This window comes from Haliotis rufescens, unplaced genomic scaffold (assembly GCF_023055435.1).
Source record: "Haliotis rufescens isolate VD_foot unplaced genomic scaffold, xgHalRufe1.0.p SCAF_8, whole genome shotgun sequence".
NCBI classification, from domain to species: Eukaryota; Metazoa; Mollusca; class Gastropoda; order Lepetellida; family Haliotidae; genus Haliotis; species Haliotis rufescens.
The window spans coordinates 36,092,410-36,119,032 of NW_025964372.1; the positions used below are offsets into that span (position 1 = coordinate 36,092,410).

At 41.9% G+C, this 26,623-nt stretch overlaps 2 protein-coding genes across 16 annotated transcripts in view; one reads left to right on the plus strand and one right to left on the minus strand.

Annotated features, from left to right (window-relative positions):
- Positions 1-17,289, minus strand: part of LOC124141805 (guanine nucleotide exchange factor VAV2-like) — a 103,817-nt gene extending 86,528 nt beyond the window's left edge. For 7 of the 9 annotated variants that reach the window (XM_046509937.2, XM_046509936.2, XM_046509934.2 and 4 more), the window contains exons 1-2: positions 17,148-17,285; positions 15,788-16,322 (exon numbers count right to left, since the gene is read on the minus strand). The gene's annotated coding sequence lies outside the window, so the exon portion shown is untranslated. Of the gene's footprint in view, positions 1-15,787; positions 16,323-17,147 lie in introns of all 9 variants that reach the window. The other 2 variants (XM_046509933.2, XM_046509938.2) reach the window with 2 other exon arrangements.
- LOC124141806 (rab9 effector protein with kelch motifs-like) overlaps positions 1-26,623 on the plus strand; it is a 63,469-nt gene that overhangs the window by 15,158 nt on the left and 21,688 nt on the right. For 3 of the 7 annotated variants that reach the window (XM_046509940.2, XM_046509945.2, XM_046509939.2), the window contains exon 2: positions 7,079-9,574. In XM_046509940.2, coding sequence (XP_046365896.2) covers positions 8,743-9,574 — 832 coding nt within the window. In that variant the 5' untranslated portion in view covers positions 7,079-8,742. Of the gene's footprint in view, positions 1-1,996; positions 2,133-2,159; positions 2,277-3,065; positions 3,141-3,175; positions 3,281-7,078; positions 9,575-26,623 lie in introns of those variants that run through there. The other 4 variants (XM_046509943.2, XM_046509944.2, XM_046509942.2 and 1 more) reach the window with 4 other exon arrangements.

Consider the following 26,623-nt stretch of genomic DNA (forward strand, 5'->3'; position numbering starts at 1 on the left):
TTAAACACTAATTCAGGGCTGAAGAGTATAGTAACAGTAACACATAGTAACGTAGTAACAGCTGCTAGTCCTGGAAGATACACAGTGCATGTCTGTATTAAACACTAATTCATGGCTGAAGAGTATAGTAACAGTAACACATAGTAACATAGTAACAGCTGCTAGTCCTGGAAGAGACAAAGTGCATGTCGGTATTAAACACTAATTCAGGGCTGAAGAGTATAGTAACAGTAACACATAGTAACGTAGTAACAGCTGCTAGTCCTGGAAGATACACAGTGCATGTCGGTATTAAACACTAATTCAAGGCTGAAGATTATAGCAACAGTAACACATAGTAACATAGTAACAGCTGCTTGTCCTGGAAGATACACAGTGCATGTCGGTATTAAACACTAATTCAGGGCTGAAGAGTATAGTAACAGTAACACATAGTAACATAGTAACAGCTGCTTGTCCTGGAAGATACACAGTGCATGTCGGTATTAAACACTAATTCAAGGCTGAAGAGTATAGTAACAGTAACACATAGTAACATAGTAACAGCTGCTAGTCCTGGAAGATACACAGTGCATGTCGGTATTAAACACTAATTCAAGGCTGAAGAGTATAGTAACAGTAACACATAGTAACGTAGTAACAGCTGCTAGTCCTGGAAGATACACAGTGCATGTCGGTATTAAACACTAATTCAAGGCTGAAGAGTATAGTAACAGTAACACATAGTAACGTAGTAACAGCTGCTAGTCCTGGAAGATACACAGTGCATGTCCGTATCAAACACTAATTCATGGCTGAAGAGTATAGTAACAGTAACACATAGTAACATAGTAACAGCTGCTAGTCCTGGAAGATACACAATGCATGTCGGTATCAAACACTAATTCAGGGCTGAAGAGTATAGTAACAGTAACACATAGTAACATAGTAACAGCTGCTAGTCCTGGAAGATACACAGTGCCAGGTCTTTCCACAGATTGCTGATGTGAGGTAAAATATTAACTCACTCACTACAATGTCCGATAGATCAACGTATCTGTCAATGAAATATGAACTTTATATCACCCACATCATATCCTTGACATCTTATCATGAGAAATGGTCCTAAACAAATGTAAACAAATGTAAACAAAATGGTCCTAAACAAATGTAAAGAATGTGATTTGCTTTGGCCTATGATATTGATTTTGTAACATCAGATGTTGTCACAATAGTACAGTAAGGTTGCCCACAGCTACTTGACCTTGACCTTACTTCTTTTCATCTACCGGTACTTCCTGATTCTTGTGTAACTGCTATTGTGACCTGGAGTTTTCGTTCCTTTCTTCTTGGATGGCTCCACATGTGAACATTGTTTTCAAACTGTGTTATTTTCTTTTGAGCATTTCTGTTTATTTACAAAATAGTTTGTTCCGACACTGTTAGGTGAGGGGAATGGTTTGGCATATGACTGTTTGAGGTGAGTGAGTGAGTGAGAGGGAGGGTGGGTGGGTTTTGGGTTAAGTGGTTGGTTGATTGAGTGAGTGAGTGAGTGAGTGAGTGAGTGAGTGGATGGATGGATGTGTTTGGGATAAGTGGGTGAGTGAGTGAGTGAGTGTATGATTGAGTGGGTGGGTGGGTTGGTGGGTTAGTGAGTTAGTGAGTGGGTTAGTGAGTGAGTCAGTGAGTGAGTCGGGTGGATGGACAGACGTAGGAACAAACAAATGATTGAATGAGGGAGAGAGGTGGAATTTGGAAGGAAGATAACTCAGACTGTAAAGGTTAGCACTTTGTTGGAACCCATGAACACTGGTATGGTACGTCAACAAACCCAAGATCTTAACCAGGGCAGATATGAGATTCCAAGCCACTATCAACAGTTCCAGAAGGGCCAAGGGGCATAACTTGTTAATATGAATTTTGCGCCTTAGGCCTGGTGCGAGAAATGTAAAATTAGACTTCTGTTTCCCTCGTCTCATTTGTCAGCGATGTGACAGTCACGGCAGGATTATTCAGGGAAGCATCTATGACCATACACGAATATGAAGCCTTAACAATAGAGGAACAGCTTAGCGTCTTAGGCTCTCAAATTGGCCGCGATTTGTTGTGCATACATCTGACTGTGAGGGAACATCGCCTGGCCACCAAGTCAGGTCAGTTGCTCTCTGCCTGTCCACTGGAGACAGCTAATTACAGGATGGGGAGGGACTCAGGTATCTGACCTTCTCCTTGGAAACTGTTTACCTGTGCAATACACCTGTGTAAAGGCTCGTTATAACACAGTAGTGTCTAGACAGGTCAGTTGGTTGGACTTGTTGGAGATGAAAGTTTTTCAACATTTGGTATCCTTATAATCTTTTATTTATTGTTTATGAGATAGTATTTTCCATACTTCATGATTCCAAACAATGAACATTGCTTTTTTGGTATGATTTTGTTTCATGGAATATGCGACTTTGTCATATTATATGCTTCTTATATATTCAAATATTATCATTTTTATTTCATATGATCTTATATATACTACTCAAAAGAAGTTAAGGACCACCCGATTTTTTCATATTACTGCAGTTGATCTGTCTTGCCAAAAGAAGTTAGGAGAACCTGATTCTTTCATATTATTATTGTTAATCTGTCATGGCATGACGGATTAACTATGGTAATGTGAAAGAATCGGGTGGTCCTCAACTTCTTTTGAGTAGTATATCTCGACCTTCATGAACAATTGTTACAGAGGTCAAATGTGGAAGTTTATTTATTTGTATACATTGTATAGCAGTGTAATGATATGATTACTTTGGTAAGTTTGATGATAAGCACTTTAGCCAGAAGTTATCATTGCAATCATTATCTCTTGTCATTGTTATTAGTTTTAAACTTTGTGAGCTTCAAAACTAAGAACAAACATAATTGACATTATGAGATTTGTTAATGATAATAGTATGCTATCATACTGGAAATTATGGTATATATGCTTCATATACCCTATCAGCAGTCTATATCAACATCTCTCATCAGTCTACCTTACGACTGGCCTACAGCTATTTATACCATGTGGCCCAGCTACGTTGTTATAGCGAGGTAGTGGGAGGCATTTCCTTGTGAGATATTTAGTGTGATTGAATATCTGTCGTGTGGACAGTGGATCTCGTCTCATCCTGGTAAGTTCATTTCCCTGTCTAAAACACAGCTGGACTCATTATTGGCAATGTAATGAAGCTAATACCGATATTGGTTGTAAGACTGCAGGTGTGTACGTGTTGAGGTCATAGTGGATGTTGACAGTCGATGGTTTCTGGAGGTAGGCGCACCTTGCTTTCTCTCATACTGACTACAGTTGTTGGAAGTTTGAAATTGAATTAGATCTGTTGTAGGAATCATGGGTAATAAGCTGTTTACATGGTTTTTGTAGATTTTGATGGAAATGAGGGATTTGTTTCAAAAGTATATTTTAATGGTACTTTTATCAAATGTTCATTCACACAGACGACTGATGTTGTGATTTCATAGAAGTTACTGATGTGTTGTTGTACTTCATTATCAACAGGGTAGTCTTCTGATTAAAGCATTCGCTCGTCAGACCCAGGTTCGATTCCCCACAGTGTGTGAAGTCCATTTCTGGTGTTCCCCGCTGTGATATTGCTGAAATATTGCTAAAAGCAGCTTTAAACCTATCACTCACTCACACACTCACTCACCCATTCACTCACTCACTCACTCACTCACTCACTCACTCACTCACTCACTCACTCACTCAGTATCAACATGTTTTATAAACTATTTACCCAGACAGTTGAATACATCACTTTATTTGTTGCTAAATATAAGATATGCAGTTTTTATCATTGTTTATTAGATGACTGAAGTTATAATTTAACTTAAATTAATTTAGAGATAACGTGTTTAAATTAATCATTGCCAGAGACCATTGCCAATCGGACATTTGCATTTTGGCCACGCCCACGTCATATCTGAGGTGCTGGATGTTTGAACAAAAGGAATAAACTCAAGTGTCACTTTCATAACATGTATAGTGTTTCCTCACTAATTCACCCTTCAATACCTCGGCTGTAGCGTGCAGTAACAATTGGCTCCCAAAATTTACTTCCAATAAACTGGCACAATGTTTTTCCCCATCTCAAAAAACATTATCAGCTGATCACTGAGAGTACGTTACACTGGAAATACCAGTCAACAAATCCGAACTGAAATATGCAATCCCATTATTATGCAATCTGGTTATCAAATTGTGTTCATTGTATATCTGGATTTATGTTTGTAATATATTTTATAAATTTTATTCAAAGTTTCATTTCATATTGTTTACATTAATTTAGGCGAAATCGTGTGTGGAGTGATCGGTAGATCGCACAACTCACCGTTACTGACAGCAACCAAGGTCAGATTACCACTTTTGACGCCTTGAAATGAACTTTAGTTGCCAGAGAATGAATACATATATCATAAATGCCATACTTTGACTTGTTAAAAGTCATATTTATTGGCAATGTAACTGTTATATGTCAACATTACGTTTTCGCAATCGAAATACACGTAGCGTGGGTTGGTCAAATTGGTCCATACGTAAAAATATCCTGCAATAGCAGTCGACTGTACCAAAGTGTTACGCTTATGGTTCTTATAATTATAAATGTATATAGTAAAAGCCGCAACTAAAATAGCACAATTTTGGAACATATTCTTCCTGATAAAATAATAATTTCAGATACAGTTTGTTCCGACCATTGCATCAAAATTCTTTGAAGTTGTAACATTGGATACTTTTCAACTGAATCACAGGTAGATTGTTGCGAGCACAGCTGATTGCTATTTCCATCTTCGTTTATGAGAAAATACACACGGAAATCTTAACCGCTGCATATAAACCAATGCTTTGGAGAGTAGGAAATACAATTTAAATGGTAAATCGTCATGTCTAGCAAAGTTTTATATCAAATTTCATATTTTTATCGACCAAGTTTGTTATACCTTTTCATTCACCTGAATTCGCTGAAGGGATAGATCTACGATGTATTTCATAGCCTACAACACTCGATAGATACATTGATCTAATATATACAATTCCAACCTATCGGGATGTCGGTCAGTGTGCCTGTGGTGATTGATGTTGACCAAATATTAAAATGTCCGGTTTGCACTTTTTCAAATCGCACATTTTGCAGTCACAATGGGACAAGTCTGGCACATAGACTGATTTCCGGATCCCTGGTTGTAGCTATTTGATTTATATTATAGATTTATTATCACTGTTTGTTTTCAACTGATGAAAGAGGTGATCACAGTTCTTGTAACCTACTGGACATATATTTGGGGTTTTATGTATAAATTAAATATCAACATGTTAGGTGGACTGTTTCCTCATTCAGATGATTGAACTTGCTATAACTATTTGATCAATATAATTTCCTAGTATCAAAAAAAGTTTAATTTCATGGACATTTCAACTATGTTTATTTGAACTGAGCAATCATTGACAAGAAATTTAACTTGTGTATTTTTTTAATAACTGCCCACCTTGAAAACATTTTTGAGCACCCAGGGGGCTTATTACAGCAAATATGGTAATTGGATCGATGCTCATGATGTCAATCACTGGATTGTGTGGTCCAGACTGGATTATTTACAGACCTCTGTTATATAGCTGGAATATTGCTGAGTGCGGCATTAAACAACAAACAAACAAACATGATCATCATAAACTGTATTTTACATGACCTGTCAACCATTTCTTCATGAGATTTTATCAGTATATATTTTGATTTACACATTTTCTAGTTCAATATGTCAAAAGGCAGAAAGCAAAATATGACTTTGATGTTAACTTTCTGAAAAGAACTCATGAATTCGAAACTATAACAAATATATAAAGATTAACATATCTTAATCAGACAGCATGCTTTCCATTCTTTAATTAGGCAGGTAGGTTAAGTAGGTAGGTAGGTAGTGAGGAGAAATGGGGTTTAAAGTCGTACTGAGATTATTACACTTAAATAGTACATGCATGTGTGTGCATGTGTCTGTATGTGTGTCTGTGCGTGTGTCTGTATGTGTGTCTGTGTGTCTGTGCATGTGTCTGTATGTGTGTCTGTGCGTGTGTCTGTGTGTGTGTCTGCTTTTTCTAGTCCAGACTAATGTTGGTTTAATGGTGCTAGCCCACTGAGATACCAAGCCCAAGGTTAACAATGATACCCCACTCAGACACGGTATGCTAACTCTGAGCTGACCAGTCCTTGTTTTAGCCCCTTAATGCACGAGGCAGGGTAAGAACAAGTTAACGTCTTTTGGTGTGACACGACTGGGGATTAAACCCCCAACCCTCCACTCTTGGGGTAGACACTCTATCCACCAGACCATGGAGGCGGTCTTGAATAGACTCGTTCATAAAACATAATTTGTATCCTGTATTTTCGTAACAAGGAAATTTTGTATGTGGGAAGTTACTTGTTTTCGCTGCAGTCACTGTGCAAGGTAGCTGCACTCACCCTTCTCCCCTCTCCTCTTTCCCCTCGAGAGCCTTCGTGGTCTAGTGGTAGAGCGTCCGCCCGGAGAGCGAAAGGTCCATGGTTCAATCCCCGGCCGCGTCATACCGAAAGACATTCAAAGATGGTACTTGTTGTTACCCAGTCTGGCGCTAGGCATTAAGGGGCTAAAACAAGGACTGGTTGGCTCGGAGTCAGTATACTGTGTCTGAGTGGGGTATTCATGTTTAACTGCGGCATGGTATCTCAGTGGGCTAGCACTATAAATCGGCATCAGTCCAGAGTAGTACAAGCAGCCACAAACCACACGTGCATGCACGTCGCTATATAAGTGCAATAATCTTGGACGCGACGTTAAATCCAATTTCACCTCACCTCACCTCTTTCCCCTCTCTCTCCCAAGTATCATTGATACAAATCCTAATTCCTTTGCCAAAATCGACTTTTCAGATGATGTACAGTTCATCTTAATAATAACTGCCCTAATTTTTATATTTTTGCTAATATAATTCTATGGACTCAAGATTCTTATTCTTAGTAAAGGACAAATATGCAAAGGGAGATCACCCATACTGACCTATGTTTCTGTTGTGTTCCAGTATTTTCCGCTAGATGGCTACTGGTAGCCACATGATTTCTGTGCTCAATGAACAAGTCGCCACCATTCCAAGAATCAGCCTACTTTGTGCACCAGCGCTACGAGGACACTGCCCACGTTGTCTTCCAACAGCTTCAGAAGAAGAAGAAGGACGTGGTACGAGGGAAACAGACACAACCTGACGATGCCAGTGCTGGAGTTGAAGTGTCTCACTATGGTAACGTGGGCGTGATAGCACGCAAGGAAGCCACTGAACGATTCGCTGCATTAAGGCAGGCTGAGAAAGAGGAGAAGAAAGCAGAGAAGAGGTCAAAGAACAAAGACTCCACCCCAAAGAAAGGTGATAAAGGCTCGAAAGGACCAGCTGTGACTGAAAAGTACACTCCGTTATCGAGTCCAGGGCAGACACCTCGAGATTTGCAAAGTGATCACTCTCCGTACAGTCGCAGAGAGACCAGCCTCAGATCCAACAATAGTACACCATTTCAGAGCCCCCAAAGTGCACAGCTGTCTTTTAGAACTGAACTTGAATTTAAAGAGGTTCCACTGAGTCCTAAAGAAAGGCTAAACAGTCCTAAGGTAACGCCAAACAGTCCAGTAGTAACTTTGAAGAGTACTAGGGAGACTCTGAACAGTCCTAGAAGGACTTTGAGTAGCCCTAAAGATTCATTGAATAGTTCTGGGCAGACATTTAAAATTCCTAAAGAGGCAGTGAATAGTCCCAAGGAGCCTGTGAATAACCCTAAGGAAGCGCAAAGCAAGCCTAGAGAAACACCGAATCATCCAGTAGAAACACTGAATAGTACTAGAGTGACCTTAAATAAGCCTAAATCTTCACTGAATAGCCCTAATGAATCATTGAATAGCCCTAATGAATCATTGAAAAGTCCTAATGAATCATCGAATAGTCCTAATGAATCATTGAATAGCCCAAATGATTCACTGAATAGTCCTAGAGGTTCACTGAATAGTCCTAAAGAGCCCTTACATAGTCCAAGAGATGTTTTGAGTAGCTTCAGTTCTGTGGAAACTCAGGAGAACAGCATTGGCATAGAGGAGGAATCTCTACCATATAGCCCCAAGGAAGTCAGCTTCAACTCAGAACAAGAATTTGTACCGCTGAGTCCCAACGGGAGGGATCTAAGTTCGGAAGAAGAGAAATCGCAGGTCCTGGACGACAGTGACAGTGTTGTTGACTTTGGTCACTATGGTAACACAGGAGTGGTAGCCACAAAACAGGCGGCTTCCCGAGTAACATCGATCAGGCGGATAGAAGAGAAAGCTGTACAGAGTAAAGTCTGTAGGATTATGTAACATCAGTCGGATAGTAATGCCATTTGTGCCAACCTCGTAGTAGAAGTCTATGAAGGATTTGTACCTGGTTGTGGAATCATAGCTTGTGAATAGTGTAGATGCTGGTGATAATTTTGGAGATTTTAGGAGTGCTTCCAGTGAAGGTGATTTCACACTCGGATTAAATAGGTTTCTGCTTCACATTCATACCAAATTGAATCAACGAACTTCGTCTTGCAAGAGTCAGTTTATTGACTCAAAAATAAGTAATCACCCTGAAAATCAGCCTGCATTTGTAGTGTTACATACTGGTTTCAACAGAATTAATAAGTCTTGGAACTGGTGTTTGTGATTCTGTGTTCTCAGTCCAATATGGAGCTTCATCCTATGTTAGACACTGAGACAGGTGCCAACCCCGGCTTGTGGTATGTGCTGGCGACGTCCGGCGAGAGTCCCACCATGAGGGTAGGACACACATGTACATACGTTAAAGGGAAGGAGGATGCTGGGAAGGAGGATGCTGGGAAGGTGCATGTCATTGGTGGCGCGAACCCGAGCGGGATGTTCGGGGACACATACGTTCTGGATCTCAATACGCTGCAGTGGGATACCATCGACTCCACGGGGCTCCGAGCCAGGTATGAACACGTAGCGTTCTGTGCAGATAGTCAACCTGGAAAAATCTTTATTTTCGGAGGTGCTGATCAGAGTGGGAATATGAACGAGGTCCAGTGCCTGGATACAGCCGACAACATGTGGAGCACCGTGGCAGTGTCCGGGACGGCACCTGCACCCAGAACCTTTCACACAACGGCTGTTGTCAAGGACAAGCTTATTGTGTACAGTGGCGGCCATAGTGGGGCGGATCCAGTCGGAGATCGACAAGTCCACAGCTTCGATGTTGCTACTTCCACATGGTCTGTACTGAGCCTACGTGGTGATTCACCCAAACCTCGTCATGGACATGTCATGGTTGCTATTGGCAACAGAGTTTTTGTGCATGGTGGCATGGCTGGGTCATCTTTTCATGATGACCTTCATGTCCTTGACCTTGACAAGAATGCCTGGAGTAATGTGAAACGTAAGAAGATGTGTCCATCTGCTAGAGCAGGTCACGGAGGTGTGGCAGACGGCACAGATCTCTACATCTTTGGAGGGATGAACAGGGATGGTGCTCTCGATGATACATACAAGCTTGATACAGGTCAGTGAATTATGTGATTTTTAGGAATAGGAAACCTCTATTATATAATAGAGGAAGTATTCTACAATTCTTACAGACATGTTTTAATATGACATTGTATAAGAATTAAAATAAATTCAAAATTGATAGAAAACAGCTGTTCGATTGAGCTGTGTCACTTGACTTTTATTGACTTGGAAAAAGATTGTGGCTTTTTGCTTCAAAGCGGGTATAAGGGATTTATTCTCCCTCTCAGAAATCCGTGTGCAGTCTGTCTAGTTTGTGGCGAGGTATAAGGCATTTATTCTCCGGTTGAGAAATTTGCTTCCCTCAAGGCAAGATGCATCATATTGTTTTCAAGATCATGTGAACCAATCATTCTGACATGGAGGTACGATAATTAGAATTATTAACAATGATAATTATTGTTTGATAATACCTTACAGATAAAAAACATCTATTCCATCATTGCCAGCAATCCTGTATTTTGACTCACCACACTATAAAATCTTTAGAATTTCAACAGAAAACCTTTTTACTATCAAATATCCATATCACAAATCTCTGTGCATGTGAGGCCAGGAAGTCTTCACATCTTTCCTGTGTGTCCTGTCAACATCCACATGCCTCTGTGTTCTATAGTGCTTCTGTCTGTCTATTGTGCCTCTCTCTGTCTATAATACCTCTGTCTGTCTATAGTGCCTCTGTCTGTTTATAGTGCCTCTGTGTCTATAGTGCCTCTTTCTGTCTATTGTGCCTCTGTCTGTCTAGAGTGCCTCTGTCTGTCTAGAGTGCCTCTGCCTATCTACAGTGCGTCTGCCTGTCTATAGTACCTCTACCAGTCTATAGTGCCTCTGTCTGTCTTGAGTGCCTCTGTCTGTCTACAGTGCGTCTGCCTGTCTATAGTACCTCTACCAGTCTATAGTGCCTCTGTCTGTCTAGAGTGCCTCTGCCTATCTACAGTGCGTCTGCTTGTCTATAGTACCTCTACCAGTCTATAGTGCCTCTGTCTGTCTAGAGTGCCTCTGCCTATCTACAGTGCGTCTGCCTGTCTATAGTACCTCTACCAGTCTATAGTGCCTCTGTCTGTCTAGAGTGCCTCCGCCTATCTACAGTGCGTCTGCCTATCTATAGTACCTCTACCAGTCTATAGTGCCTCTGTCTGTCTAGAGTGCCTCTGTCTATCTATTGTGCCTCTGTCTGTCTATTGTGCCTATGTCTGTCTATAGTGCCCATGTCTGTCTAGAGTGCCTCTGCCTATCTACAGTGCGTCTGCCTATCTATAGTACCTCTACCAGTCTATAGTGCCTCTGTCTGTCTAGAGTGCCTCTGTCTATCTATTGTGCCTATGTCTGTCTATAGTGCCCATGTCTGTCTAGAGTGCCTCTGCCTATCTACAGTGCGTCTGCCTGTCTATAGTACCTCTACCAGTCTATAGTGCCTCTGTCTGTCTAGAGTGCCTCTGTCTATCTATTGTGCCTCTGTCTGTCTATTGTGCCTATGTCTGTCTATAGTGCCCATGTCTGTCTAGAGTGCCTCTGCCTATCTACAGTGCGTCTGCCTGTCTATAGTACCTCTACCAGTCTATAGTGCCTCTGTCTGTCTAGAGTGCCTCTGTCTGTCTAGAGTGCTTCTGCCTATCTACAGTGCGTCTGCCTGTCTTTAGTACCTCTACCAGTCTACAGTGCCTCTGTCTGTCTTGAGTGCCTCTGCCTATCTACAGTGCGTCTGCCTGTCTATAGTACCTCTACCAGTCTACAGTGCCTCTGTCTGTCTTGAGTGCCTCTGCCTATCTACAGTGCGTCTGCCTGTCTATAGTACCTCTACCAGTCTACAGTGCCTCTGTCTGTCTTGAGTGCCTCTGCCTATCTACAGTGCGTCTGCCTGTCTATAGTACCTCTACCAGTCTATAGTGCCTCTGTCTGTCTAGAGTGCCTATGTCTGTATATAGTGCCTATGTCTGTCTATATTGCCTCTGTCTGTCTAGAGTGCCTCTGCCTATTTACAGTGCGTCTGCTTGTCTATAGTACCTCTACCAGTCTAGAGTGCCTCTGCCTATCTACAGTGTGTCTGCTTTATAGTGCCTCTGTCTGTCTAGAGTGCCTCTGCCTATCTACAGTGTGTCTGCCTGTCTATAGTACCTCTACCAGTCTATAGTGTCTCTGTCTATATTGCCTCTGTCTGTCTATGTTGCCTTCATCTGTCTAGAGTGCTAGGATTCCTATTTGTTCTTCAGTCTTCCAAGGAAACATGAAACATGAAAGGGTTGTGAAAGCAATCTACAAACTAATTACGCTTACCATACTCGCTGATCTCCACAAGAGAGGCATTCATGTTTGTCTAGCTAATACACTTATTACAGTAACTCTGAATGAGAGTTTAAATATTTAATAGCATTTTGTCGATACTTTGGAGAGAGTACCTGTTTCTGATCATCGTTTTCACTAATTTGGACATCCCTTGTTAAACACAGAACACAGGGTTTCCAAGCATTAAGCAAGGAAATTATTTTGTGTAAGTGGGGAATGATATGTTCGTTACAACTTCTCAAGTCATTTGGCAAGATGCCTTTCTCTGAGTTTTCAAACATGAGGGAAGGTTCTCGGGGAACTAGACTGGAAAGACAGAAACCTCTTCAAGGAGATTTATTTTACAAACATATATTTCAAGGTCTGACACGATAGTCACCTCCCAATATGATGTCTGACAGTAAAACATCAGCTAAAGTGAACTTAAAGTGTATGTGTTGTTTGACGCCACACTCAGCAATATCCCAGCTCAATGACGGTGGCCTGTAAATAATCGAGTCTGGACCAGACAATCTAGACTAACATCTAGTCTCTGAAATGAACATATCGTACATAAAAAAACAGTTGTTCAGTTATCTTAATAAAAATATAATAAAAAGGAGCCCAGTGACTCTCTTCATTTTCAGAAGATACTGCAGTGATCTAGACTTGCCAAACATTATAGACTTGCATGGGCTGTATTTGATATATATTTGTATCAGGGTCTGTAAGACAGACTACAGACAAATCAGAGCTATGATTCATGCCAAGTCACCGAGTCTGACCACTTTCTCCATCAAAGTCACCTCTTACAACCAGCATCGGTTGCTAGGGACCAATTCCAACCAGAATCCCCACGAGTTCACAATTAGCCACCTCTTACGGTTACCACCAGCAATAGGGAGCTGGGGACATAGTCGGTCCAGGCCCCCACAGGATCATACTAAGTAGATCCTTGACTTTATGAGTGTTGAGTGAGTTTGATATAAGCCTGCTTTAGACATTACTTGAGGTATTTCATGGGATGTCAGCTTCATGTGGAAGGTGAGGATTTCATGAAATGTTTTTTTTTCAATCAATACCAGGTTTTTTCCTTAATACTAAGCGCCAGGCAGGGTAACAACAAGTACCATCTTGAAACATCTTTTGAAGGAAAGCCCAAGTGATGTAGGTCGTAGACGTACTTTAGTGAAACTCGTGAGCACGGGTATGGTGCTGCAGGATTTGAAAATGTCCCACTGTAGGGAGTGCTTCATTACTGTATCTACAGCGACCATGGAGAGGTGGTTTTGGCTGTTCCAGAAGTGGAGGAATGGGAAAGTGCATCCTAATTAAGCTGAGAAAACCAATGGTAGTGATTACCCCAGGGAAACACTGCAGTAGAGCAGAGCCAGAGACAGGAAGTGACATATAAACATGCTTCCCGAATCATCTGTGTACCCTGCCACCTTGCCAACAGGTGCCCCTCACTCCCCCTCACTCCCTCCCCCTCCCTCCCAGCAGCCACAACAGGCCTCACTACCAAGCATAGTTGTGATATGTACAGGAACTCAGTATGTGTTAAACTCTGCTGCTGCTGGTATCTTGGTAGCCAGGTTTAATTTTTTACAATAAGGCCTATTTTTGTCTTTTGGTTTACAAAATATTTGGCCAAAAAATCAATATAGGCGGTAAAAAATAAAAGATTTTATTATTCAATTTTCAGATTTTTACTGCTTCTCACGTTTTTAATGATTAAATAACAAACAATTTTTAACATGGCAAGATACAGAAAGATAATTGATTGTTTTTTTGTTAATATGGGCTTGTAAATTTGTACGACCTGACCCTACCCGGGTACCCGCTGTAGGTGTCAAGTTGGGTACAAAATGTCTGATTGGAATTTGATTTACTGGCGTCCAGGCAAAAGCTATTTAGATACACGCCTAAAACACTCTGATCATGCATACACTGAAGTTGACTGAAGCTTTATCTTTTCTCAAGCGTGTAATAGTCCGAAGGAATGCATGCATCGTCGGAAAGAAATACAACAATATTGACTTATAGTGTAACTTATAGGTTTATTGTTATTGGTAAAATATGTCACGTGACTAACCATGGGTCGGGTGGTCCTGTGGGTACCCGAGTCCTGCTGATGCGTGTGTAGGGAAGACATGGGTGTAACCATCTTTCACCATGTTAGGACTTTCCCCACATGCCTAACACACCTGATATTAACCTAAGTGAGTGAGTGAGTTGTGTATAACGCCGCTTTTAACAGTATTCCAGTTATATAGCTGCATGTCAGCTTAATGTGGGAGGAAAGCCCGAAGTGATGCAGGTCCTAGACGTTTACCACTTCGGTGAAACCCACAGGGACGGGTATGGTGCTGACAAACCTAGAAACATAATCGGGGCGAATTAGGATTAAAACCCACAATCATAGGTTTCTTTCGTGCCCAAGGGACGCAACTCTGTACAGCGAACTGCAGCGCCTTAGACGACTGGGCCACCCGTGCCCCCAATATTAACCTTAACAAGTAGTCTGTGTGGACGTCAGAACAGTTCATAGTTGTATAAAAATGAAGTCTTTTGTAATTTTAAGCTGCTTCCTGTAATTTCTTGATCAATAGACCAAGTTGCAGGTAACATGGATTTCTGGCTTGATTTGTGGTGGATTTTCTACCTCAGTATTTGTTGTGTTTATTTGCGCAATGTTTGTACATCAGTTTTTACGTTTAGTAAAAACACATCCTGTAATAAGCATGATAAGTATGTAAAAATAATAACTTCACCGATTGTTCATTAACACAGAGAACCTGTAGACAACAATACGAAATCATTGCAATAATGCAACAAAAGCCCCACCCATTCTGTTATCAGCCTATCAGAAGACAGTAGTCCATTAGTGGATGTGGCTTAAGAAATTTTCTTGATTAGCCAATCAAATGCCATAGAATCATTTGCAATTTATTTACAACAAAAGTGCAGCCAAGTCACTGTCAGTTTGAAATTCAAGTCACTGGCCTGAAGCCTGAGAGTGAGACTAATCAATGTCATTAGGAATAGTAGGCTCGTTTATGGCAGTCTGTACCCAGTTAGTTAAGAATAAATCTAATGAAACACACTAACTCACATCTCTTCACATCGCCTCGCCTCTCCTCTCCTCACCTCACATTTTTTCATTTATATCTCCATAAACGTAAAAAATATTGCAAAATTCTTATAAATAAATAAAATCAACAATAATTACTTCACAGACTTCTTATTTCATCATTGACACACACAAAACTGTAGACAACAGTACGAAATCAGTGACCTCGTTCTGCACAATACTGCAACAGAAGCCCCTCCCATTCTATTATCAGCCAATCAGGAAACAGTAGTTTCTAAGTGGGTTTGGCCATTTTTTCTTTGTTTTGAACATAATCGCAAATCAAATGCCACAGAAGCGCATGCAGTTTATTTATGTGATGATTAATAAAGTGGCCCCCTTTTTGGGGGTGGTGGTGGTAAAAAAATGTCAACACAAGTTGATCACGGTACCAGAACTCCTCTTTTGGTCAGACATGTCCAGTTTTGCAAATGTTTTAGACTGTTGATACATCTGACATCAAGAGTTAGAACTGATTCAGTACATCTGGTGTCCTCTTGTTTCTGTTATACTAATATATTCCTTCGAATACCCTATCTCTATGACACCACAGCCATAAATTCCTGTTTTGGCTGTCAATCACACTATAAAATCTGTACATTTTCAACAGACGTCTTCTTCATTGCTAACATATCAATTATGAGTAAAATATCAAATTTGAAATCAGTGTTTTTAAATATAAATTGTTTCTTTTACTTTTCTAATTTCAAATTTTGATATTTTACTCAAAATATGGCATCAAAATAAAATCCATTTGTTCTCAATCTGAGGCAATCACAATGATGAGATAGACCCACATGCAGCCAAACTTACCAATTCTTTTGAAGTCAGAATCCTCGTCCCACGATGTAGCTTTATGACAACTTTTGTAATCAACTGCAGTAGTAAGATTTCCTGCACTCGTCACATCAGCAAATAATACGCTCCAGAGAGTCCAAAACAGACTCTTAAATCAATAGGCCGGTTTACAGACAATATTGAATGCACTAACAAGGAGCCATTATCTCTCTTGTTGAGAATGAGTCAGAACAGACCAGCTTGATTCAGATACCTTGAAGGTGACGGCGGCATCATTGTCAACTACTTCCTCATCACAAGATGCATGTGCGCTGATCCCTGTGTAGCGTGTGCCGTCACGGCTGCCTGTGGGTTGTCGGAGATAGATGCAACTGTAGCCCTGGTATTGTCTGTAGATGGGGTCGTCCTCAGTCTTTAAGATGAAGTCTCTGTTTATCACTCAGGAATGTGGTTCTGCTTTATCATAGAGCTATTAGCCTGTCGTTTACAACCGTTTTATCACCTTAGCATTGGAGCTTGATAGAGATTCGGCCCTTGTTTTATGAGACAGCTGAAGTAGAAATAATGCTTAATTGATGCACAGCCGAACGATGGTTATTAATATGCACATTTTGTCAATTAATATTTGTCATCTAATCGTTCCCAGATTAAACTTCCAAAAAAGAACAGTTGTGACTTATGAAACAATTACAGGCAAGCTATTGCCCCTTTTGTTTCGTAAATTATGCAACTTTATTGTGTGTGTGTGTGTGTGTGTGTGTGTGTGTGTGTGTGTGTGTGTGTGTGTGTGTGTGTGTGTGTGTGTGAGAAGATACAAAATCATATATATGTGTGTTACTGACAGACTTAGAGCTTCATGTTATGTAAACGTGGTTAAAATTGCTCAATTTTTTTGTTCATTGTGTTGAAGCCCGTTGAATGGGAAATGTCACCTACCTAAGTGTAGCTTGCTCCACCTATCCTAACTGGCTGCTTTAATGACTGTACACATTCTTCACTAGGTTCAATGTTATAACTTATTTCTTATCAATATTTGTTCGTAATGGGTGTTTTAATACTTCTTATCTCCCGTATGGTAATTCTGAATAAACTTCCCACTAAATCTCTCCTATTTCTACAAAAGCCACAAGCACAACTTGCTTCCTTGAGGCCTAATGCAGTGATCTGTATTCCTGTAGACTTGATACACCGAGAAAGCTTCCTGTGGTATATCGTTCTTATCACATGGAAGGAGATATGTACCAGTATTCCCAGTCAGTACAGATGTACAGGAATACGTACAGTCCGGTATGTAGGATCGCACAGCACTGTACAGGCGGGTTGATCCTAGTGATCTCGGGCTGTCAGAATGTAGTGTGCAGTATGTTTGTCTTACCTGCAGCAGGGACTAACTGTGTCAGGCTGTTGTGCACACACATATGTGTCAGGTTCTTATCAAGTTCACTTTTGAAGGACAGCTGCACTTCCTTTTGTGTGTCCTGGGGAATGTTATGATAGGGCTCTTCCAACATGACAGCATTGTCTTGAATGTAAACATTGTCATATTCAGATATACATGCTACAGGGAGTAGTACTTTATATACATGCTGCAGGGAGTAGTACTTTATATACATGCTACAGGGAGTAGTACTTTATATACATGCTGCAGGGAGTAGTACTTTATATACATGCTACAGGGAGTAGTACTTTATATACATGCTGCAGGGAGTAGTACTTTATATACATGCTGCAGGGAGAAGTACTTTATATACATGCTGCAGGGAGTAGTACTTTATATACATGTTACAGGGAGTAGTACTTTATATACATGCTACAGGGAGTAGTACTTTATATACATGCTACAGGGAGTAGTACTTTATATACATGCTACAGGGAGTAGTACTTTATATACATGCTACAGGGAGTAGTACTTTATATACATGCTACAGGGAGTAGAACTTTATATACATGCTACAGGGAGTAGTACTTTATAAAGCTGCAACTGCACTTTATCAAGATTTGCAGTTATATCCATGAATATATTTGTTTTTGTAAGTCTTGTTTGAGGAATATGAGGTCTATTAATATCTGCAGACTATGTTAAATGAATACACCTTTGGTTGTAATTTGTTCTATGAAGAACTTCGTATGATTATGATCCTGTTTTTGTAACAACCCCTCTGATTGTGATGTTGTTTGTGTAACAACCCCTCACCACCACCCTACACACACACTCCCCCCCACCCCAATACACCCCTTCCCCACACATCCCAACACAACAGCCCACACCCTTCTATTAATCAAATAATAAATCAATTGATTGTTTCATCATTTCACTGTAATTAAACTGACAGAATGATTTAAGAAAGAAAAAACCAACATGCTTGTTTTGAAAGGAACTGGTCCGAAGAAACCTCACACTTTTATACAAGTATGTACAAGTATACAAGTATAGAATATCCACGGGCTCACCACGCCAATGAAATCAGATAACAGCAGTCATTCTGATACTTCAGCTGGCCCCCAGCCAATGAACCAGTAGTTAACTTGACCCCTGAACAGAGAATCAATGGACAGAATTGCTCATGCATGTTTTGAAAATATCAGGCATAAATGAAATAATAAATCTCAGCTACTTTCACAAGTTTATTGCTCTGCTGTTTAATCAATAAACCTACAACCCACAGCTCTTTGCCACTTGACATAAGGAAATAAATATTGTGTTAAGACTGGTTGTATTTTATGATTTACGGATTCCACTTTTCACAAAACCCTTGTAGCCCTACCCTACTACAAAGTGTAAAGGTCCAAGCTTGCCATGACTGTATTCACCTCACCAGGTCAGAGCGACCTGACTTGAGGGCGCCCGGTCATGTGATACCCAGCAGGTCATGTGATCCTCAGTCCTTGGGCCAGCACTTATAACCCTGGTATTGTGTTTGAACTGTGTCAAGTATCCTCTCATCCCACAAGCTCTGAGGCATCTCTCCTCCTTCGTACATCTTCTGTATTGTAATCATTATTTGCTTGTCCCATGCATCAAAAGTTTCATGATATTTTGTGAACTTTGAAGTCAGACTTGGATTTATAGTAATTCTATCCTTATAATAGGCACGTTTAGATAAGCGGACAGTCTAAGGACTTTTATAGTCGTTTATAGGGACAACTTGTTTTTATTATTTATGTAATCTAGATATTATGATATAAACTACTAATTAATACCATACAGACTTGTGCAAGTCTAGAGAGACTTATACAAAGAACTTTGTAACATGAGTCGATATGAGTCTGGTGCTTTTGTAGAGAGGCTCACTGAAGGTGTGGTTATCTTTTTAATCAAAATAATTGTATCCTTTTTCTTTTAAATATATACAGTAAACCACGGTTATTATGACCTCAAAGGTACCACTAATTTTAGTTTGTTATAACTGTAGTTCGTTATAAGCATATAAACAGCATATATACAACAAATGCACGGGACCAAAAAGCACTTTGTTATATCCGTCAGTTCGTTATAAGCGTGTTCGTTATAAACATAGTTTACTGTATATGCATAAAAAATGAAAAAAATAAAGTGGTTGTCTTTGATTTGTGTATGAGTGGGTCAGAAAATATTCTCATCCAAGTACTTAAGCTTAATGGTTGTTGGTTGGTTGGTTTGTTGTTTAACACCGCACTCAGCAATATTCCAGCTATATGACGGCGGTCTGTAAATAATCGAGTCTGGACCAGACAATCCAGTGATTAATACCATGAACATCGATCCACGCAGTTGGGTTCGATGACATGCATCAACCAAGTCAGCGAACCTGACCACCCGATCCAGTTAGTCCTCTCTTACGACAAGCATAGTCACCTTTTACGGCCAGCATGGGTTGCTGAAGACCTATTCTTCCCCGGAATCTTCACTGGTCTAAGCTTAATGGTCACAAATCTGTCTGATCCAGGGTAGGTATTGCTGATGAAGAGGGCCCAGGGCCTGGCATGTTTCACATGTGAAACTGCATACAGACTTGCTTCATGACCCTCAGGGGCGGTCGGGTAGCCTAGTGGTTAAAGCGTTCGCTCGTCACGCCAAAGACCCGGGTTCGATTCCCGACATGGGTACAATGTGTGAACCCATTTCTGGTGTCCCCGCCGTGATATTGCTGGAATATTGCTAAAAGCGGCGTAAAACCATACTCAGTCAGTCAGTCATGACCCTCATGAGTGAGTAGAACTGTGAAGATCTGGGGTAGAAGTGTAGGAGAAACCATGTATCCGAGGGATTACTAGAGATTGTAAACCCTCACATGAGGGAACGTCCCAAGGAGACATGGTTTGTCCAACTTATAAACCGACTCATCTCATAGACAATGTTTTTAATTAAATAACTGTAATAAAAACTCTCAAATGTATAACCTGTATCGGAGATGAAATATCGTCTGCAGTCGTGAACTCGGTTCAATAAAACCGGTGACCTCAGCATGTGGGTTTCGCAATGGTGCGCAATCTTCACGTCTCGTAGGCTGTTCATAGTTTTTATTCTAGCAAGGGTTTACAATGATTGTAAGCCCTCCTATGAGGTGTTACCACAATTTCAAAAACTCCATATCGAGTTACACAAACAGCCAGTAGGTTTATAAAAGGTCTTCAACAACCCATGCTTGCCGTGAAAGACGACTATGCTTGTTGTAAGAGGTGACTAACGGGATCAAGTGGTCAGGCTCGTTGACTTGGTTGATGCATGTCATCATATCCCAATTGCGTGGATTGATGTTCATGATGTCAATCACTGGATTGTCTGGTCCAGACTTCATTATTTACAGACTGCCGTCATATAGCTGGATTAATGCTGAGTGAGTGAGTGAATTTTGTTCTGGACAAGGCAAGGCTGGACAAGGCAAACCAGTGACTGATAAAGTGAGCAACATTCCATGCTGTCTGGATATCACCAAATCCAGTTACAGTTCTGCCAAACCAAATTTTAACGACTGTGGAATAAAATAAGAAAAGCCAGTCCTTGTTTTAATGCCCTTACTGCCAAGCACCATGCAGGGTAACAAGAAGTAAGATGGATACCCCACTCAGACACATTATACTGACCCCAAACTGACCAGTCCTTGTTTTCATGCCCCTACTGCCAAGCACCATGCAGGGTAACAAGAAGTAAGATGGATACCCCACTCAGACACATTATACTGACTCCAAGCTGACCAGTCCTTGTTTTAATGCCCTTACTGCCAAGCACCATGCAGGCTAACAAGAAGTAAGATGGATACCCCACTCAGACACATTATACTGACTCCAAGCCAGTCCTTGTTTTAATGCCCTTACTGCCAAGCATCATGCAGGGTAACAAGAAGTAAGATGGATACCCCACTCAGACACATTATACTGACTCCAAGCCGACCGGTCCTTGTTTTAATGCCCTTACTGCCAAGCACCATGCAGGGTAACAAGAAGTAAGATGGATACCCCACTCAGACACATTATACTGACTCCAAGCCAGTCCTTGTTTTAATGCCCTTACTGCCAAGCACCATGCAGGGTAACAAGAAGTAAGATGGATACCCCACTCAGACACATTATACTGACCCCAAACTGACCAGTCCTTGTTTTAATGCCCTACTGCCAAGCACCATGCAAGGTAACAAGAAGTAAGATGGATACCCCACTCAGACACATTATACTGACTCCAAGCTGACCAGTCCTTGTTTTAATGCCCTTACTGCCAAGCACCATGCAGGGTAACAAAAAGTAAGATGGATACCCCACTCAGACACATTATACTGACCCCAAACTGACCAGTCCTTGTTTTAATGCCCTTACTGCCAAGCACCATGCAGGGTAACAAGAAGTAAGATGGATACCCCACTCAGACACATTATACTGACTCCAAGCTGACTTGTCCTTGTTTTAATGCCCTTACTGCCAAGCACCATGCAAGGTAACAAGAAGTAAGATGGATACCCCACTCAGACACATTATACTGACTCCAAGCTGACTTGTCCTTGTTTTAATGCCCTTACTGCCAAGCACCATGCAGGGTAACAAGAAGTAAGATGGATACCCCACTCAGACACATTATACTGACTCCAAGCTGACTTGTCCTTGTTTTAATGCCCTTACTGCCAAGCACCATGCAGGGTAACAAGAAGTAAGATGGATACCCCACTCAGACACATTGTACTGACTCCAAGCCAGTCCTTGTTTTAATGCCCTTACTGCCAAGCACCATGCAGGGTAACAAGAAGTAAGATGGATACCCCACTCAGACACATTATACTGACTCCAAGCCGACCGGTCCTTGTTTTAATGCCCTTACTGCCAAGCACCATGCAGGGTAACAAGAAGTAAGATGGATACCCCTCTCAGACACATTATACTGACTCCAAGCCGACCGGTCCTTGTTTTAATGCCCTTACTGCCAAGCACCATGCAGGGTAACAAGAAGTAAGATGGATACCCCACTCAGACACATTATACTGACCCCAAGCTGACCAGTCCTTGTTTTAATGCCCTTACTGCCAAGCACCATGCAGGGTAACAAGAAGTAAGATGGATACCCCACTCAGACACATTATACTGACTCCAAGCTGACCAGTCCTTGTTTTCATGCCCCTACTGCCAAGCACCATGCAGGGTAACAAGAAGTAAGATGGATACCCCACTCAGACACATTATACTGACTCCAAGCCAGTCCTTGTTTTAATGCCCTACTGCCAAGCACCATGCAGGGTAACAAGAAGTAAGATGGATACCCCACTCAGACACATTATACTGACTCCAAGCCAGTCCTTGTTTTAATGCCCCTACTGCCAAGCACCATGCAGGGTAACAAGAAGTAAGATGGATACCCCTCTCAGACACATTATACTGACTCCAAGCCAGTCCTTGTTTTAATGCCCTTACTGCCAAGCACCATGCAGGGTAACAAGAAGTAAGATGTATACCCCACTCAGACACATTATACTGACTCCAAGCTGACCAGTCCTTGTTTTAATGCCCTTACTGCCAAGCATCATGCAGGGTAACAAGAAGTAAGATGTATACCCCACTCAGACACATTATACTGACTCCAAGCTGACCAGTCCTTGTTTTAATGCCCTTACTGCCAAGCACCATGCAGGGTAACAAGAAGTAAGATGGATACCCCACTCAGACACATTATACTGACTCCAAGCCAGTCCTTGTTTTAATGCCCCTACTGCCAAGCACCATGCAGGGTAACAAGAAGTAAGATGGATACCCCTCTCAGACACATTATACTGACTCCAAGCCAGTCCTTGTTTTAATGCCCTTACTGCCAAGCACCATGCAGGGTAACAAGTAGTAAGATGGATACCCCACTCAGACACATTATACTGACTCCAAGCCGGCCGGTCCTTGTTTTAATGCCCTTACTGCCAAGCACCATGCAGGGTAACAAGAAGTAAGATGGATACCCCACTCAGACACATTATACTGACTCCAAGCCGACCGGTCCTTGTTTTAATGCCCTTACTGCCAAGCACCATGCAGGGTAACAAGAAGTAAGATGGATACCCCTCTCAGACACATTATACTGACTCCAAGCCGACCGGTCCTTGTTTTAATGCCCTTACTGCCAAGCACCATGCAGGGTAACAAGAAGTAAGATGGATACCCCTCTCAGACACATTATACTGACTCCAAGCTGACCGGTCCTTGTTTTAATGCCCTTACTGCCAAGCACCATGCAGGGTAACAAGAAGTAAGATGGATACCCCTCTCAGACACATTATACTGACTCCAAGCTGACCGGTCCTTGTTTTAATGCCCTTACTGCCAAGCACCATGCAGGGTAACAAGAAGTAAGATGGATACCCCTCTCAGACACATTATACTGACTCCAAGCCAGTCCTTGTTTTAATGCCCCTACTGCCAAGCACCATGCAGGGTAACAAGAAGTAAGATGGATACCCCTCTCAGACACATTATACTGACTCCAAGCCAGTCCTTGTTTTAATGCCCTTACTGCCAAGCACCATGCAGGGTAACAAGAAGTAAGATGGATACCCCACTCAGACACATTATACTGACTCCAAGCCGGCCGGTCCTTGTTTTAATGCCCTTACTGCCAAGCACCATGCAGGGTAACAAGAAGTAAGATGGATACCCCACTCAGACACATTATACTGACTCCAAGCCGACCGGTCCTTGTTTTAATGCCCTTACTGCCAAGCACCATGCAGGGTAACAAGAAGTAAGATGGATACCCCTCTCAGACACATTATACTGACTCCAAGCCGACCGGTCCTTGTTTTAATGCCCTTACTGCCAAGCACCATGCAGGGTAACAAGAAGTAAGATGGATACCCCTCTCAGACACATTATACTGACTCCAAGCTGACCGGTCCATGTTTTAATGCCCTTACTGCCAAGCACCATGCAGGGTAACAAGAAGTAAGATGGATACCCCACTCAGACACATTATACTGACCCCAAGCTGACCAGTCCTTGTTTTAATGCCCTTACTGCCAAGCACCATGCAGGGTAACAAGAAGTAAGATGGATACCCCTCTCAGACACATTATACTGACTCCAAGCCGACCGGTCCTTGTTTTAATGCCCTTACTGCCAAGCACCATGCAGGGTAACAAGAAGTAAGATGGATACCCCACTCAGACACATTATACTGACTCCAAGCTGACCAGTCCTTGTTTTAATGCCCTTACTGCCAAGCACCATGCAGGGTAACAAGAAGTAAGATGGATACCCCACTCAGACACATTATACTGACTCCAAGCCGACCGGTCCTTGTTTTAATGCCCTTACTGCCAAGCACCATGCAGGGTAACAAGAAGTAAGATGGATACCCCACTCAGACACATTATACTGACTCCAAGCTGACCAGTCCTTGTTTTAATGCCCTTACTGCCAAGCACCATGCAGGGTAACAAGAAGTAAGATGGATACCCCTCTCAGACACATTATACTGACTCCAAGCTGACCGGTCCTTGTTTTAATGCCCTTACTGCCAAGCACCATGCAGGGTAACAAGAAGTAAGATGGATACCCCACTCAGACACATTATACTGACTCCAAGCCGACCGGTCCTTGTTTTAATGCCCTTACTGCCAAGCACCATGCAGGGTAACAAGAAGTAAGATGGATACCCCACTCAGACACATTATACTGACTCCAAGCCGACCGGTCCTTGTTTTAATGCCCTTACTGCCAAGCACCATGCAGGGTAACAAGAAGTAAGATGGATACCCCTCTCAGACACATTATACTGACTCCAAGCCAGTCCTTGTTTTAATGCCCTTACTGCCAAGCATCATGCAGGGTAACAAGAAGTAAGATGGATACCCCACTCAGACACATTATACTGACTCCAAGCCGACCAGTCCTTGTTTTAATGCCCTTACTGCCAAGCATCATGCAGGGTAACAAAAAGTAAGATGGATACCCCACTTGGACACAATATACTGCCTCCAAGCTGACCAGTCCTTGTTTTAATGCCCTTACTGCCAAGCATCATGCAGGGTAACAAGAAGTAAGATGGATACCCTACTCAGACACATTATACTGACTCCAAGCTGACCAGTCCTTTTTTTAATGCCCTTACTGCCAAGCATCATGCAGGGTAACAAGAAGTAAGATGGATACCCCACTCAGACACATTATACTGACTCCAAGCCAGTCCTTGTTTTAATGCCCCTACTGCCAAGCACCATGCAGGGTAACACGAAGTAAGATGGATACCCCACTCTGACACATTATACTGACTCCAAGCCAGTCCTTGTTTTAATGCCCCTACTGCCAAGCACCATGCAGGGTAACAAGAAGTAAGATGGAAACCCCACTCAGACACATTATACTGACTCCAAGCCAGTCCTTGTTTTAATGCCCTTACTGCCAAGCACCATGCAGGGTAACAAGAAGTAAGATGGATACCCCACTCAGACACATTATACTGACCCCAAGCCGACCGGTCCTTGTTTTAATGCCCTTACTGCCAAGCACCATGCAGGGTAACAAGAAGTAAGATGGATACCCCACTCAGACACATTATACTGACTCCAAGCCAGTCCTTGTTTTAATGCCCTTACTGCCAAGCACCATGCAGGGTAACAAGAAGTAAGATGGATACCCCACTCAGACACATTATACTGACCCCAAACTGACCAGTCCTTGTTTTAATGCCCTTACTGCCAAGCACCATGCAAGGTAACAAGAAGTAAGATGGATACCCCACTCAGACACATTATACTGACTCCAAGCTGACTTGTCCTTGTTTTAATGCCCTTACTGCCAAGCACCATGCAGGGTAACAAGAAGTAAGATGGATACCCAACTCAGACACATTGTACTGACTCCAAGCCAGTCCTTGTTTTAATGCCCTTACTGCCAAGCACCATGCAGGGTAACAAGAAGTAAGATGGATACCCCACTCAGACACATTATACTGACCCCAAACTGACCAGTCCTTGTTTTAATGCCCCTACTGCCAAGCACCATGCAGGGTAACAAGAAGTAAGATGTATACCCCACTCAGACACATTATACTGACTCCAAGCCGACCGGTCCTTGTTTTAATGCCCTTACTGCCAAGCATCATGCAGGGTAACAAGAAGTAAGATGGATACCCCACTCAGACACATTATACTGACTCAAAGCCGACCAGTCCTTGTTTTAATGCCCTTACTGCCAAGCACCATGCAGGGTAACAAGAAGTAAGATGGATACCCCACTCAGACACATTATACTGACCCCAAGCCGACCAGTCCTTGTTTTAATGCCCTTACTGCCAAGCACCATGCAGGGTAACAAGAAGTAAGATGGATACCCCACTCAGACACATTATACTGACTCCAAGCTGACCAGCCCTTGTTTTAATGCCCTTACTGCCAAGCACCATGCAGG